Source organism: Tachysurus vachellii, chromosome 1, assembly GCF_030014155.1.
Source record: "Tachysurus vachellii isolate PV-2020 chromosome 1, HZAU_Pvac_v1, whole genome shotgun sequence".
Classification (NCBI taxonomy): Eukaryota; Metazoa; Chordata; class Actinopteri; order Siluriformes; family Bagridae; genus Tachysurus; species Tachysurus vachellii.
Window position 1 is genome coordinate 39,416,311 of NC_083460.1, and position 17,676 is coordinate 39,433,986.

The window sequence follows — 17,676 nt, forward strand, 5'->3', positions numbered from 1 at the left end:
ATAAATAAATAAATAAATAAATAAATAAATAAATAAATAAATAAATAAATATAAAAGCTAATTGGTACATTGGAGTTTGCCACATTGTTGTGTTACATAATTTGTCTTTTTTTTTAAGATATGCTGCATTGAGAATAACAGAACAACAGAAGAGACCAACAGAAATCAGGTAATTACATAAAAAAAAAAAAAGAAAAGCTCATTTGATTCTGAAATAACTTCCATCTTATATTTTCCTAAAAACATCTGCAACTTGTGCACACTGCATGAAGATGTGAAATAAATTATTTGTTTTGTTTTGTTTTGTTTTGTTTTGTTTTGTTTTGTTTTGTTTTGTTTTGTTTTGTTTTTTGTTTTGTTTTGTTTTATGTAACATCTCTGTGTTTGTCAATAATGTTCCCTTTGTGAAAGTTAGACTTCTGAATTAAATCAACAGAACAGTTTCCAGAGATTTCCAGTATTTCTTTAGACTGGGTAAGTTTTATTTGCGCACATTAATTTATTACTTTTATTATAACTGTATCGTACAATTTTTCCTGTTTGAAATATTACAGCTGCTCCTTTTTTTAATCTAAAGCTTTGAGAAGAACCCAAAAGCAAATGGACGTAAACGATCCCAAGGACAAGTTTGTACAGTTGGCTTTTGTTATCAGCTCAGTGATAAGCTGGTTTATAATTTCTGATTGATATTAAATTGATTATTAACATTAGATGTTAATACACAACAATGTTAAGTGCTTCATTATTTTTTCCCTCTCTTCATTCAGATTCAAAGCTGTGTGGTTGATTCTCTTTATGCTTGGATTAGGGACTTTACTGCCATGGAATTTCTTCATGACTGCCACTATGGTACTGTCTGCTGATTTTTTTTTTACTTATTTATATATTTTTTCAATTATCAATCATTCTTGAATGTGCCTCATTTAAAAATCTGCACATGAAGCACAGGCTACATAAGGCTGATTGCACCAATAATACACTCATCATTTTCGATTGAAGATTCCTTTAGCTATCATTTTATATACAAATACTTAACCAAAAAAACACTAACTTCACCAATAATATACTATTTTTGTTTAAGTAATTAAAAATAATTTTGAAAACAATAACTTTTCTTACAAAAGAAAAACGCAGTTTGAGACGCTATAACATTGTAAAACAAACAAACAAACAAACAAACAAACAAACATATAAACAAACAAACAAACAAATAAATAATAAAATCTATTTAGTAATCTAAACAAACAAACAAACAAACAAACGAATGAATTTAGACAGAAAAAATGTTTAGTAAAATTAAAAAGAATAAATGGAGGATAAATAAGAGAGGATAAAAAAAGAATAGAAAAAAATAAAGCTCACCAGTCATTAATATTAAATTGTTTAAAATAATTAATCTTAACATAAGATTATCAATTAAGTGCCTGAAGGATACATCCATCCATCTATCCATCCATCTATCTATTCATCCATCCATCTAACCATCCATCCATCCATCCATCCATGTATCCATCTTCATTTTTACCGCTTATCCTACGCAGTGTTATTGTGCACTGTTTGCGCAGTAGGGGTTTAAACCATTTCCCATCACCCTGCTCACCTGCAACTAATCCCAAAGTCACGATACTCTACATACAGAAACCCAACACTGCTCTTAATCCTATAACAAACTAAATAATAAATTATTTGATAAACTAATTCATGTATTTATTTCTTTAGAAAGTTCAATAAGTTGATTTCCATTCCACCTTGAAAGGGTTCATCCTCTCTGTGTGTTTGTACCTACAGTACTTCAACCACCGTCTAGCCGACCCCACGACAGCCAACGTGACCGAAGGAGAGAGTCGAAATGCTCTGCAAGCCAGATTCAACAACACAATGACGTTGTGTGCCATGATCCCTCTGTTGATCTTCACCTGCCTCACCTCCATCATACACCAAAGGTAACACCAAGATTTCCTCAGATCAACAACAAACCAACGTAAATACTTATATCAATTTTATTATATTATTTATAGTGATAAAGGACATTATTTATAATAACACTCTCCGGTGTTTATAACAGTTTATAATCACACCCTCAAGTGTCACCCAAATGAGGATGAGGTTGACTTTTGAGTCTGGTTCCTCTCAAGGTTTCTTCCTCTTCCATCTAAGGGAGTTTTTCCTCACCAGAGTCACCTCAGTCACCTCAGGCTTGTTCATTAGGCATAAATACAAATACATTTAAATATAAGTCTAAAATTTATCTTAAACTTTTTGTTAAAAGCTGCTTTAAGACAATGTCCATTGTTAAAAGCGCTACACAAATAAAATTGAATTGAATAAGTCATTAGTGCCGGTTCATTTTCCTTCACTATCAATTAAGCCAAAAATGACCAAATAATGAAATTTAGGATTTTAAAGATAAAAAAAAAAAACAAAAAAAAAAAACTGGAATTAGTTAAAAAAATCTCAGACAATGGTACTGGGAGATATATAAATACTTTCCAGATATAAATAAATATCTTTTGCCTGATGTATGTGATTAGTCAGGAGGTCAATATTTATTTATTTATTTATTTATTTATTTATTTATTATTTTTGATTATTTTATAATGATGTTTTTCTTTAAATGTTCATGACATTTTCTAACGATAGATCTAATATTATTCAGTGGGATGTTCAAAAAGTTTGAGATATATTTTTATAAACCCTGACTGATACTTTTCCAGAACTTTCTGTATGATGCTCTTGGTATCAGTATGATCTCTTCTTAAAGGTGGATTTACACTGAGATCATGTGGCGCTTTAATTTGCAGTGGTGGCTCAACTGGTTAAGGCTCTGGGTTGTTGATCGGAAGATCAGGGTTCAAGGCCCAGCACAACCAAGCTGCCACTGCTGGGCCCTTGAGCAAGGCCCTCAACCCTCCCTGCTCCAGGGGCGCTGTATCATAGCTGCCCCTGCACTCTGATGTGAAGAAAAGAATTCCACTGTGCTGTAATGTATACTGTATGTGGCGATAATAAAGGCTTCTATGCCCCCATTCTCTATCCAAATCCACTGTCATTATAATCCATATTAAATCTGATTCCCTTCTAGGTTGGAACTTTGAAATGTAGAAAGGTTTTTGTTCAAGACACTGCCTTTTTTTCTTAAAAGATCAGACAGATCTGATGAAAAGATCATCACCTAAAACCAGACTGCATTATCCACCTATCCACTATATCTACAATTCATTTTGTCTGAGTGATGAGAGACAATTCCATTGCTGAGAATTCCATTTGTATACACCTTCCTAATGTTCCTAATAAAGTGACCTACTCTTTTTAACAGAATTCCTCAGAAGATAAGGATTCTGGGTAGCCTGGTGGCCATCTTGGTGGTGTTTTGTGTGACTGCCATCTTGGTTAAATTGGCTATTAATCCAGTGGCTTTCTTTGTGATTACCATGATAAAAATAGTTATTATTAATGGTGAGTCCTGCAGGCACACACACACACATACACACACACACTCTAGTTACACCTAGTTAACACATGGGGTGAGACATAAAGCACTAAAAAAGAAATCCAAACATTAGCTCAAGTTAGTTAATGTGTGTGTGTGTGTGTGTGTGTGTGTGTGTGTGTGTGTGTGTGTGTGTGTGTGTTAGCGTTTGGAGCTGTTCTCCAGGGCAGTCTTTTTGGCATGGCTGGTGTGTTGCCTGATGGCTACACAACACCCATTATGAGCGGTCAGGGTCTGGCTGGAACCTTTGCTGCACTTGCTATGATCTGCGCCATTGCAAGTAAGACTGAATAAAAACAAACAGTGCAAATAAAATCCAACAATACACAATTTTCTCCCATGTCCCCTCACATGACGTTTTCTTACACAGGTGGATCTGATTTAATGGACTGCGCTTTTGGCTACTTCATCACAGCCTGTGTTGTTATCAGCCTTGCCATTGTGTCCTACATAATCCTTCCAAATCTGGTGTGCATAAAAATCCGTAATCTGGATTTTTTTTTTTTAAATCATGGCCAGAAAAATCGTCACGCATCTTCCTCCTTTCTGCAGGATTTTTACCGACATTACCAGGAGAAAAAACAGAAGAATCCAGCATTACAAGAGGAGAAAACAATTCATCTGATAAAAAATGGTAGGAATCGTTTTGCATCTGATTCGATTCAGTTCAGAATCATTTCTAAAGTATCTAAATGATTCTGAACTGAATCGAATCAAATGCAAAACGATTCAACTGATAAAAAATGGTAGGAATCGTTTTGCATCTGATTCGATTCAGTTCAAATCATTTGTATACTTTAGAAATGAATCTGATTCATGATCAGAATCTAATTACGGAATATTTTAATCTGCTTTAGAAGACAGCGGTGGAGGGATGAGCACGGGTGAGGAGGTTCAGAGAAATCCATCAATTCTGAGCATTTTTAAGAAGGTAAAGCTCTCTATAGATTTTATTAGTATTAGTAATTATTAGGGGGTCATGGTGGCTTAGTGGTTAGCACGTTCGCCTCACACCTCCAGGGTTGGGAGTTCGATTCCCGCCTCCGCCTTGTGTGTGTGAAGTTTGCATGTTCTCCCCGTGCCTCGGGGGTTTCCTCCGGGTACTCCGGTTTCCTCCCCCGGTCCAAAGACATGCATGGTAGGTTGATTGGCATCTCTGGAAAATTGTCCGTAGTGTGTGATTGCGTGAGTGAATGAGAGTGTGTGTGTGTGCCCTGTGATGGGTTGGCACTCCGTCCAGGGTGTATCCTGCCTTGATGCCCGATGACGCCTGAGATAGGCACAGGCTCCCCGTGACCCGAGGTAGTTCGGATAAGCGGTAGAAAATGAGTGAGAGAGTATTTATTAGTAGTTTTATTAGTAGGGGGATCAGGATATAGGTTTTATACCTGAAAATAAATTTAATCCTGGGTTTTCTGAGTTTGGTGTTTCTCAGTAAGAAAAATGAATGAAGATTAGAGTCCATCGAGTTATAAACACTTTAAAGACTTGCTGTAAAAGGAAAATAATCAGTGACAGGTTGGTGAAGCATGATGCAATGATGAAGCATTGAAACTAGTCCTGTCAGGAATTCATTATTATCCTGTAACAGCATGTCTTACAGTGCTTTATACTTTTATATATTTTTATTCCTTAATTAATAAGTGACACATCACACTTTTTTTAGGATCTATTTTATAGTTATTTACAATCTTATGAAACATCCCAGTTATCTCTTACGTTTTAGCAGCTATATATAAATGTATATATATGGTTATTCTGTCAGCAGGATCTCTTTCTTTTTTCTCTTGAACCTAACTGATAATCAGATCTTGTCTTGTTGTTAAGAAATCTCAAAGCACCAAATTCCTCTGTCTTTACTGAGCGTTACATAAACACTGGCATTGGAGGCTCCTTCCATAAATGTTAATCATCTCCTTACAGTAAAATTCACTATAGCACTATAGATACATGACTTACTGTACTGTATATAACAAGAACTTCATTTACAGCAGCTGACTTTTCCGAAACAGTATAGAAAAATAATTAAAACCCTGAACGAGCTAGCGAATCGGTTAGCTAGCAAATCCGTTAGCTAGCGAATCGGTTAGCTAGCGAATCGGTTAGCTAGCGAATCCGTTAGCTAGCGAATCGGTTAGCTAGCGAATCCGTTAGCTAGCACACGATGGTACTTCCGGGTTCCTTTTCCTACACCTGATGAACTTTCATAATTTCATTTTTTTTTTTAAAAGTCAAAAGTTATATTCATGTAAAATATATCTTTGAGAAGATGAATATGAAGCTACCGCTATTGGAGTAAACTGTTTCGAACTAGAGAGTGGAATTGCGGACCACTAATTAATTTAGCGTTTTATTACGAGGACTTGGGTTGAGTGTGAGAATGTATCTGTGTGAGTGTGTGTGAGAGACAGATTTTTCTCCCTTGTGTGAGCTCTCTCTGTTTTGCTCTGTAGATCTGGGTGATGGCTCTGTCTGTGTGCTTTGCCTTCACTGTCACCATCTGTGCTTTTCCCGCCGTGGCCATAGATGTCAAATCCACCATTGCTAATGGAGGGCTTTGGGGTAAGATAAAGTGTGTGTGTAAATCTTTTTAAAAATTAACCTCGATAGTCAGTTACGTTAAAGTAATGCACACACACTTAAGCACTTAGATGCTCTCCCACGTGCTCTCGTGCACATACTTGCACTAGCACACACACACACACACACACACACACACACACACACACACACACACAGTGTATCTCCTCAGTAACTTCCTCAAGGTTTCATTATTACTCAACTTTCAATATTCACCACACACTCACACACACACACACACACATACCAGACAGCACATACTGCCAGCACATACTGCATAAAGGTATAGACATTATATATATATATATATATATATATATATACACACACACACACACACACACACACAAACACACACACACATATATATAAAGAGTATAAACCTTAACATAAGGGATCTGATAAAATAGTTGAAGTAGTAAACAGCTGAGGCATGTGAACAGTGTATTACAAATTTAATTACAATAATAAAAATTAAGTTTAAATAATAAACATATTGCATATTCAGTGTCTTCTGTACAGATTTGTAGCTGGGAATTAATAAATATGAGGTAGGAGTCTATGAAATGTGAAGACGTGAAGTGTGTGTAGTGCAAATAGTCCTGGACATTCAGTGATGGAGTTTTTTTGTGCACCACTAAAGAGCCAGCAGTAAATCACACGTATACATTAATGTGAGCCTTCTCATATTTTTATGTTATCACTTGTTTACATGTTATGTAGACTTTCGTTTCGTTCACAAACACTGTCTCCATTTTCAGTTTGTAGAGTAACAGTCTGAAGGAAAGATGGAACTGTGTTTTTGGACACGGGAAAGTCTCCAGAACAATACAACGGAATGTAAAAGCCGTATTATTATAAACTGCATTTAATTATTAGTTATGGTTCTCTCATCAGAGAAATATTTCATTCCTGTGTCTGGTTTCCTGCTCTTTAACCTTTGTGACTGGTTGGGACGGAGCCTGACTGCTGTGTGTTCATGGGTAAAACACAGACACACACACACACACACACACACAATTATTCATTCATTCATTCATTCATTTTCTACTGCTTATCCGAACTACCTCGGGTCACGGGGAGCCTGTGCCTATCTCAGGCGTCATCGGGCATCAAGGCAGGATACATGCTGGACGGAGTGCCAACCCATCGCAGGGCACACACACACACACTCATTCACTCACACAATCACACACTACAGACAATTTTCCAGAGATGCCAATCAACCTACCATGCATGTCTTTGGACCAGGGGAGGAAACCGGAGTACCCGGAGGAAACCCCCGAGGCACGTGGAGAAAATGCAAACTCCACACACACAAGGCGGAGGCGGGAATCGAACCCCCAACCTTGAGGTGTGAGGCAAACGTGCTAACCACTAAGCCACCGTGCCCCCATAATCGGTTTAGTAACTTCATATTCTCAAATGCTCAGTGGTTAAGGTGTTGGGGTACTGATCATAAGGTTGTGAGATTGAATCCCAGGTCCTTAACCCACAGTCGCTCAGCTGTATACAGTACATTTACATACAGTATATTTGTCGCTCTGGATAAGGGCGTCTGAAAAATGTCGTTGTGATGACAGGAACTAACAGAATCAACAAATGTAACTATAAAAGGAAAAAAAAAAAAACAATAGTAGAATAAAACACTACCGAGATGCAGTTTCTGGAAAAGAATCCACATCATGATAGCATCAGTAACTCTGAGCGCTGCTTTTCGCCAGGCTGCATCACACCAACGCACTTCACTGATTGTTTACCTTTAACAGCAAACCTCTGAGGGTTTTCTTTTCTTCCTTATACCATGCAAACATCTCACACAAATGGCTCTACCCGTGACCCGAGGTAGTTCTGATAAGCGGTAGAAAATGAATGAATGAATAAACCGATTATTTAAGGCGTGTTCTCTCTTCTTTCAGCCAGGGAAGGACAGCAAACTGTTGCCAGCGCTTCTGTTAGCGCGTCTGATGTTTGTGCCTCTCTTCATGCTGTGTAACGTCCAGCCTCGCTCCGCCATGCCCGTCTACTTTTCCCATGACGCCTGGTTCACCGTCTTCATCATGCTCTTCGCGCTCTCCAGTGGCTACTTAGCCAGCCTTTGCATGTGCTTTTACTCCACGTGAGTCCAAATCTCACCGCTTTCACACTGGCAAAAGTTTGTGCACCCCTGACCACCATATCGTCACTGTCGGGCGGAATCCTCGTATCTCCAAAACCATTAATTTTCAGGAAATTAAAAAAACGCCGTATTTTTTTGAGTCATTAAACATTGTATCGTTAAAGTTGTTATTATACCTTATATTGCTATCATATACTGTTGTGTACCATTAACACAACATTTTCCCAAAGTCACATTTTATCGGAGATACAAGCTTTATGACTTGGGAGCAGGGAGATACGAGATTATGCTGTCACGAAGCTCTTCCGTGGAGTGAAGAAGAGGTGGAGTTACGAGGTTTCTCAGACAGTTGAAGTGTCTAATGGAGTTATGAGATTTGCGCTCAAGCTATTTTCAAGACTTTAGATTGGTTAATAACTTGTAAAAATAACAGACCAACGTGGGGACTGACCAATAGCATCGATATGTGAAAAAATATGAAATTGACCAAATTTGGACATACGAGGTTTCCGCCCGACAGCGACGTATAATACATACAGTATGTGAATGGTGTGGTTCTTTCCCCCAAACTGTTAGAGGTACACAGTTGTATAGAATGTTCACTGGACCCGAGAGGTTTGAACCTGTTCCAGCATGACCTATGATGTGGAGGTGAAGAACTCGAGTGTCCTGCACAGAGCCCTGACTCGGACTCAGCTCACTGAACACTTTTAGGACGAACTGGAACACCGACTAATCCCCAGACCTCCTCTCTTGACCTTACATAATCTAGTGGAAAGTTTTCTCAGAACGGCTGAGGCTGTAATATTAGACATACAATTTGGAGAAATCTGAATATATATTCTAAATTACGATACCTTTTATCACTTCTGTGTCTTCAGGTTAGTGGACACACACGAGGCAGAGACAGCCGGCGCCATCATGACCTTCTTCATGACTCTCGGTCTCGCCTTGGGCGCATCCTTCTCCTTCCTGTTCCGTGGGGTCATTTGAGGTCAATGTTCCATCTCACCGGATGTTTAAAAGACCTCGAGTCATTTAGTGAAGAATTTTTCTTTTTGTTTAATAGAACTTTCAGATGGGGTTTCCTCCGGGTACTCCGGTTTCCTCCCCTGGTCCAAAGACATGCATGATAGGTTGATTGGCATCTCTGGAAAATTGTCCGTATTGTGTGAGTGAATGAGAGTGTGTGTGTGCGCCCTGCGATGGGTTGGCACTCCGTCCAGGGTGTATCCTGCTTTGATGCCCGATGACGCCTGAGATAGGCACAGGCTCCCCGTGACCCGAGGTAGTTCAGATAAGCGGTAGAAGATGAGTGAGAGAGAACTTTCAGATCAGTTTAAAGCCGATCCAGGATGAAGCACGTGAACCCGAACGTCTTGAACCCCTGTGACGCCGTCCCACATGATGGGATGAATGTTTGTAAAATAATAGTATTACAATAGTATTAGTATTAGTATTATAGTATTACATTCTTTTTACTAAACACTACCTCTTTTTTTTTAAACAATGATATACTGTATATTAACATATTAACAGTTTATATCATACATAATTTGCTAAATGTAAACATTTACATAATATAGCCTGAACGTATTGTTATTTATTAACTTACTACAATTGAATGATAACAGCTTGAAATATTTAACTGAATTTTAGGACGTGTTCATATTCGATGCATCCTTTTTTTTTTTTTTGGAGACACAGCACAGACTCTGCCCTGCGATGGGTTGGCACTCCGTCCAGGGTGTATCCTGCCTTGATGCCCAATGACGCCTGAGATAGGCACAGGCTCCACGTGACCCGAGGTAGTTCGGATAAGCGGTAGAAAATGAGTGAGTGAGTGAGAGAGCACAGACTCTGATCGGTTTTAGATCAAATCGGTCGTACAGTATTGTAGTCAAAACAAACGCAGGCTTCAATACAAGACATCCGACCTGGAGTATATTAAACTGGCTTCAGTTTAAATAGGGAGGAATCTTGAATATAATGGATTCAAGATATTGAACATTTTCTTTCTTTAGCAGATCAGGTGGTCACGGGTTCGAGCCTCAGGACCGCCGAGATGCAGCATGACGGAACAAAAACATTGTTTTATTTTTTTTTCCTCCATTTGTTCATAAATTCATCTTCGGACCATTATTCTTTAGTTAGCACATCTGACTTCGAGGATGACACTGACGCCCCTCCCCCTCCCCCTCCCCCTCCCCGCTCCATTTGTGTTGCTATAAAAAGCAGGACTTTTTTTTTTCCCTAAATAAAACATTTTAACATCCTGATTCATTTTCATTAAAATGCTGTTACGGTCAAGCGTTCCAGTCTGGGGTTGTTTTGAGCCACACCTGTATGACTTAACAGGAAAAATAAGTTGGGAGTCAAATAAGCGCTGCTACAGGAAGTTAGTGTTGTGTTCGAAAAAAAAAATGTTTTTTAAATAATAAATATAAAATCAGCTCAGAAAACTAAACTTTCCAGACTAGAAAATCATGCACATTTGACTAAGATGAAATATAAAACCCCCTTGTTTTAATGCAGTCCAGTGATCGGTATCATCACTGCTGAGAAGCTACGTAACGGATCGGAGTTTGAGACGTTCTGCCTGTTCTTTAGCAGGAAAGTCCGTTACCGGAAATGATCAAATTGCGTAGAATTAAATTGCATTAGAGTTACACAATTCCCATCCTGCTCATTAGGCATAAACATAAATTATTAAATTTTTTTCATTCAGTTTTTTTTTTTAATGGCAATGTTAACCTGCTATGTGAAAATGATTAGCCATTATCTGAAAAGTGAATAGAAAAAAATTAAGGAATAAATAATATCAGGTAGGGGGGCACGGTGGCTTAGCGGTTAGCACGTTCGCCTCACACCTCCAGGGTTGGGGGTTCGAATCCTGCCTCCGCCTTGTGTGTGTGGAGTTTGCATGTTCTCCCCGTGCCTCGGGGGTTTCCTCCGGGTACTCCGGTTTCCTCCCCCGGTCCAAAGACATGCATGGTAGGTTGATTGGCATCTCTGGAAAAATTGGCCCTAGTGTGTGATTGCGTGAGTGAATGAGAGTGTGTGTGTGTGCCCTGTGATGGGTTGGCACTCCGTCCAGGGTGTATCCTGCCTTGATGCCCGATGACGCCTGAGATAGGCACAGGCTCCCCGTGACCCGAGGTAGTTCGGATAAGCGGTAGAAGATGAATGAATGAATGAATAAATAATATCAGGTAAAGCGTTCTAAGAACTCTTGTGGCACATGTGGTTTTCTGTACACAGATGTTTCACATTTACGAACACAGAGGAGGAGGAGAAGGAACGATTGCTTATAGCTGCGATGATGTAAAGTATATGGAGTAATAATACATTACAAAGTCTTGTATACTAGGAATAGTAAAAAGACTTTACAATGTACTTTTCTAGAAAAATTTGTATACGTCCTTCTGCTACATTCTTACGTAATCAACACCTTCTGACCAATCACGTTCAAGAATACATCAAGATCACTTTATGACCCAAACGTTGTTTAAAGTGAACCAGAATGTGAAGCTGCAGGTGATTGTATTTACAATACAAGTGGGATTAAAAAAAAGGGGACTGGCTCGTCTTTTTGGTCGTCTGTATCGTTTCTCTTGCCTCAGAAACTGTTATTTACACTACAAATACAAGTGACTTTTAATCTCATTTGATAAAACTGAGCAATTAAGGGTTAAGGGCCTTGCTTAGGGGCCCAGCAGTGGCAGCTTGGTGGACCTGATTCCGATTGACAGCTTAACTACATTTTTAAGACCTCATACACCAACTACGTGTTGATTTTCACCGTAGTTTGTCCCGTACACTTTTGCTGTAACTTCTTTACCTTTCACCACAGTGTTTTTCAGCACAAAATAAAAGAAAATCTTTGACATCGACATCATTGCACTAATGCACTGATCACCGCAGTCTCCTCCCAAGACCACACAAATGCATGACTAGACATTGTTCTCATCAAAATGTTCTGTTTTTAACTCTCCTGAAGGAGATTCTGACTAATCCCCCCCCCCCCCCGCCAGAGTCAGTTCTATTTGTACCAGATTACATCATCTTTTAGAAGAACAAACGCAGTAAATGGTGCTACACTGCCCCCTGCTGATTAGATGAAAAATTGAAGAGGAAAAAAAAAGGGACAGAAGTGAAACTACACTCTCACAATGAATAGCAAGTTTTATTGATCAACAAACTAAATATGTGACATATGCTTCACCAGGGAGACGACAATCAGACCAGAAAGTGTAAAAAATAAATATTACCCATTCAAACAAACCCTACAGCTCCAAATGAAACTAGTGGCTGGTTTAATTAGGTTAATACATCAGTGGTAGGAACTAAACGACGGAGCAAACGTTCTCCTTTTATACAGAATCTATGAGTAGGTCTTACCATTTAATCAAGACGTGTACAAACTGTACATATGTGCATTGGAACACCACCAGGAGGACATAACCAAAGTGTGTACACACACACACACACACACACACACACACACACACACACACACACACACATTCCTTCATTCACATTCATTAACTAAAACAGTGACAATATTTTTCTGCTCAAATGATTATTATTAAAGACAACTTAAACAGTTAGTTATATATAATTTATATAAATAACAAAAAAAAAAAACAACAAAAAAAAAAGTGGTGACATTAAAAAGCAAGAGCACAGCAAGTTACCGACATCCCCTTTAATACACAACTGGTATCAAATACTTTAACTGTGTCAGAGATTTTCTTCAAATGTTTACAAAAATACCCTCAGGCCCTTTTTTCATTTCTTTCTTTCTTTTTTTTTTTTTTTTTTTTTTTTTTTTTAGAAACCCTCCATCACGACCTCATTACCCTCGAGTTCGAAGCGGAGGTGAAACTCCATCAGACCTTCACACGAGTTCAACTTTAAGTGCATTACAAAGAACAGTCCTGTACAAACACGCTGCATCGTTTCCCGAACACGTACAAAGATAGACACAAGTTTGCTTCAGTATCTCCAGCACGTAGCTACAGCATCCAAACAAATGGAGGAGGAGAAGAAGAAGGAGAAGAAGGAGAAGAAGAAGAAGGAGGAGGAGATGAAGAAGAAGGAGGAGGAGGAGGAGGAGATGAAGGAGGAGGAGGAGGAGATGAAGAAGAAGGAGGAGGAGATGATCTACAATCGATAAAATATTTAAACAAAGCTCGGGTGATGTGTATAGCTACAGCTTTCATAGGTTACCTTTGTGTCTACCAGTGAAAAGCCTGGAAACGACAGGGGTGCGCAAAATATTAAGCAGCATACCAAAAAAAAAAAAAAAAAAAGACAGATATAAACATTGTGTATTAAATAAAGAACACCTGAGACCGTTCAAAAGTTCCTCAAGTCACTGCGCTGAGACTTTTATTTGCTGTATCCAGATCTGCTTGCTGTATTGCGTTGCGTGTTCCTGAAATAAAATAAATCATCACCGTAGATTTGAAAAGATGGAGATTCTGTACCGTAATGTACTAAAGGAAAAGAAAATCAGTGCAAAACCAGCGGCTAAGTTTGAACCGAAGCCCCGAAGCAGCGGGGGAAAAAAAATTGAAGTGCTATGTTGTTATTTTGTCTTTACACCTCAGTGTTTATGTCAATTTTATTTTAATTCAAGATGCCATTTTATTTTAAATTAAAAATAAACACCGCAAGTCTTTTTTTTTTCCGTCTTAGCATCTTTTAGATTTTTTTTAAATGGTTATTTTCTTGTTATTTAACTGATTTAGTTCGATTTTCACTTCAATACATTTCAAGATGTCATTATTTTAATTATCATTATTTATATTATTTATTATTTAGATTTTAATTTGAATTATTTTATTCTGATCTCATTATTTCTACTTATTTGCATTTAATAACATCATTAATTCTTATTACTTCAAGCCATCACCGTTACATCACTATAAAATCACATTTATTTCATGGTACGTTACTTCAGCGTTATTTCTTTATTTTTACTCGATTTATTTTGAATTGAAATTTTAAGTTAAGTTCCTTAAATATAAATAATAAGATATTAACACAATCAAATATTATAATAATCATCTGGGAATAGCAAAACATTTTTTTTAGCTGAATATCTCATGATTTTGATGTTCTCATTAACTTAATATTGAACAAATGGATTTATTTATTTAATTAATCTTTTTGTTCCATATTTTGTTCCTCAGATAGTAAGCAAGCCAGACATTGATCACTATGATCACTATTGATCACTATGAGCATAAAAATTGAACCGAATCTAAATAATATTGTAATAATAAAATAATTACCAAACATTTTTAGGATGACTTTAATTAACAAAATATTGTTGATATAAAAGGCAAAATAATGACATAGCACTACAATTTAATTTTTTTTTTTTTTTTTTTTTTTTTTGGAAAAGTATTTTTTTTTTTGTTTGGGACAGCTTTTATTTTGGTTCAGAAATTTCAAATATTTAGGAATTCAAACCCCCCATAATGCACTTAACAACTCCATCTTTGACTTATTAGATGACTGCTGGATCTCAAAGCCTCGGTGTGCATCTTCTGGTGCAAAAGATGCGTTTCATTCTGTTTTTTTTTCTTTTAAAGGAAATTTTTCATGCAAAACCCGCATTTGTGAAAAAAACGTCATCGGTTTCTTCATTTTCTTTTAAACGATACCATCATCATCATCATCATCATCATCATCATCATCCGAGTGCACGGGAGTCAAAAGATGGGCAACGATCCACCGTCTCAATTTCATCTAAAATAAATTCAGAAAATTTAAGAAGGAATTGGGTTGATGATGTAAACAAGTGGGTTATTTCTGTGAAATCCAGTTTCTTTGCATTTCTGAAAGAAAGACACTGGGATTCTTCACAAACATCGCACTTCACAACCATTTCAGATTTGATACGTGAGCTAATGTTAAAACACGACTCTGAAGTAAAAGTTGAATAACGAATAAATAAATCTTCTGGTTCATTTTGGAACTTCCGATGTTCAACTCTGTACCAAAAATCCGAACAGCTCAACGTGATCGAGTGTGTGGTTTTGTTTTGTTGTTTTTTTTAAGACTATTCAAACACATTTATTAAGGTAGTTAAGGTGAAAATTAAAAACAAAAAACAAAACAAACCAAAAAAAAAAAAAAACACCTCTAGATGTTATTGTAGCCCCTTGTGGCCCCTACTGTAGGAACGTTCACATATTTTGGCTTCAATTCCAAAAATGTGAGATCACAAACATGCTAATCTTGTGAAAGATTTTAAAAAAAAAAAAAAAAAAAAAAAAAAACACATTGTGAGCTCAGCATTATAAACTGACTCCAAACTTCCAGAAAAACGTTCTAAATTTTTCTAAGCGATTCATCATCCAGGATGAAAGCAGCCCGACGGGCAGCCGCGGACGATCGTTATCCGTCTTCTATCCGTCTATTAACAGAAGAGATCACTTCGGTAGACTCTGTACATTAAGGTGAAAACATGGTTTAGTAAAACATTCTGAAACGTTAGAAGGTTGATCACGTAGCTTAACGGCAGGTAAGAACGGCAGGTAAGGTTAGTGTAACCGGGGCTGAAGAACGCCTAGCATCCCAGCTAGCATGACGTCATCAGGTTAGCCCACTAGCAAGCTCTCCCAGAAGAAGCGACCAGCTGTGGTGTGACGGGAACAGACATTGGAATAATAATCAATTCCGAGGTTTTTAACTGGAAACAACCTGTTGTTGAATCATTTCCTAAAAAAAGTGTTGTTTTTTTGTTTTTTTATTTACTTCTCAATATTATTGGTTCGTTCAATCAGACGCCATTAGATAAGAACTCAAAATGTTACAGCCCTGGTGAGAGATTTGATGGCATCTTCCCCACAAGATAGAACCTTAAACGCTAATAGAATTTCTTATTCTTAGATCTTTTCGACTGTTTTAGTTTTCAGGTGAGGAGACCGAAACCGTGACTCTTCTCTACTGCACGTGTGCTAGGGATGATATTAAACCAGGTTTTCTTAGGTTAAAAAAAAAAAGACAGCTGGAGCAAGCAATCCTAACTTCTGAATACACAACTAATTCTATAAACTAGCGGTAATTTTAATGTTGAGCTTCGTGACGACGAGATCAAATCCTAGAGAGTGTCGAGTTACTGCAGTAAAAATTCCACAGACTTTTTTTTTTTTTTCCTCTTTCAGAAATGGATTTTCCGAGTGTTTTTTCAAGACTTGCGGTTGCGTTTGGAAATCCTTCGTGAATGTCGATAACTTACGAATTGCTGTAGTAGATCTGTGGCTATTTTTATTTTGGCTGGATTTCCATTTGGCTTTTTTTTTCTCCTCAGGGAGAATTTGAACTGAATAAATAAAAAGCAAAAAAAAAAAAAAAAAAATCCTTTGATGGAGGAAACACATTTTTAGATCACACACAATTTACTGATTTTTGTACGACCGGTTTTGGTGCAACACAAATTGCGAGTGTCTACTTGCGTGTGGTCCAAAACAGACATCAGGAATAATGTGTGTATGTGGTGTGAGTGAATATATGCTCAGCATTTGCAGTTTGTGCTTGATGTATTTGGCAGGAGGAGCTGTGAACGTCGAAGCGACAAACTCCTCAGGAACCTACACACTTAGCTCTGCGCATGAAGGAGATGACACACAGCTTGCACAAACATGTGGAAAGCGTAAGCATGGATCTCTGGTCCACCTTCAGTCCCCAGCACATGCCATCTTTCACGCCTCTCTCTCCCCCCCTCTCTCTCGCTCTCTCCATGGGTGCTGGTATTAGTGGCGGACCTCGTTGGCGATGAGGCTGTCTTCCCCAGATTGGAAGTCGGCCTCGTTCAGGCTGTTGCCTCCGTTGATCATCTCCTCGTCCTGCGAGGATCCCTGGCCGTCGTCCTCACCGCTGCCTCCTCCCGGCTCATCGGAGTTTGGATCCTGCAGGACCTGCGCGATGTACATCTGCTGCTGCAGGACAGGAAGTGAAGAAAATGACTGAGTGAATCCTATGTTCTATATAAAAGCTTGAATTTCATAAAAAAAAAAAAAATAAAAAAATAAAATAAAATAAATAAATAAATAATATATATAATATATATATAATATATATAATATATATATATATATATATAAATATATATATGAGAGAGAGAGAGAGAGAGAGAGAGAGAGATAGATATCTCTATCTATCTATACGCGCGCACACAATTTTTTTAAATTATTTTTCTTATATTTTCTTATAATTATTACAGCAGTAGAACTAATTATTATGTATATTTAATATCAGCAGCTTTGTCTTATGCTTTGTTTGATACAAAGGTTTAAATAAGGGACTTGCCGGAGATTTGTTGGTGGGTGACGAGCGTGCCGGACGTCCGTTCTCCATACTGTCCACCTCGCTCTCCTTAGTGTCAATCTGAGAGTGAGAAAGACAAAGAAAGGAAAGAGATCATGGGGATGAGTAGGTGCACTCTATCAGAGCTAGCCGCTCTACTCTA

At 37.8% G+C, this 17,676-nt stretch overlaps 2 protein-coding genes across 11 annotated transcripts in view; one reads left to right on the top strand and one right to left on the bottom strand.

Annotated features, from left to right (window-relative positions):
• slc29a1b (solute carrier family 29 member 1b) overlaps positions 1–13,769 on the top strand; it is a 20,380-nt gene extending 6,611 nt beyond the window's left edge. For 2 of the 9 annotated variants that reach the window (XM_060890617.1, XM_060891406.1), the window contains exons 2-15: positions 119–169; positions 416–474; positions 578–626; positions 768–849; positions 1,789–1,943; positions 3,317–3,456; positions 3,636–3,770; positions 3,861–3,958; positions 4,043–4,124; positions 4,348–4,421; positions 5,944–6,052; positions 6,968–7,053; positions 7,990–8,189; positions 13,027–13,767. In XM_060890617.1, coding sequence (XP_060746600.1) covers positions 601–626; positions 768–849; positions 1,789–1,943; positions 3,317–3,456; positions 3,636–3,770; positions 3,861–3,958; positions 4,043–4,124; positions 4,348–4,421; positions 5,944–6,052; positions 6,968–7,053; positions 7,990–8,189; positions 13,027–13,174 — 1,335 coding nt within the window. In that variant the 5' untranslated portion in view covers positions 119–169; positions 416–474; positions 578–600 and the 3' untranslated portion in view covers positions 13,175–13,767. The other 7 variants (XM_060889869.1, XM_060893533.1, XM_060895180.1 and 4 more) reach the window with 7 other exon arrangements.
• Positions 13,770–15,373: 1,604 nt separating this feature from the next.
• The window catches only part of LOC132856272 (CSC1-like protein 2), a 52,997-nt gene continuing 50,694 nt past the window's right edge, over positions 15,374–17,676 (bottom strand). The window contains exons 22-23 of one of the 2 annotated variants that reach the window (XM_060886966.1): positions 17,517–17,594; positions 15,374–17,146 (exon numbers count right to left, since the gene is read on the bottom strand). In XM_060886966.1, coding sequence (XP_060742949.1) covers positions 16,961–17,146; positions 17,517–17,594 — 264 coding nt within the window. In that variant the 3' untranslated portion in view covers positions 15,374–16,960. The remainder of the gene's footprint in view (positions 17,147–17,516; positions 17,595–17,676) is intronic. The other variant, XM_060886141.1, reaches the window with a different exon arrangement.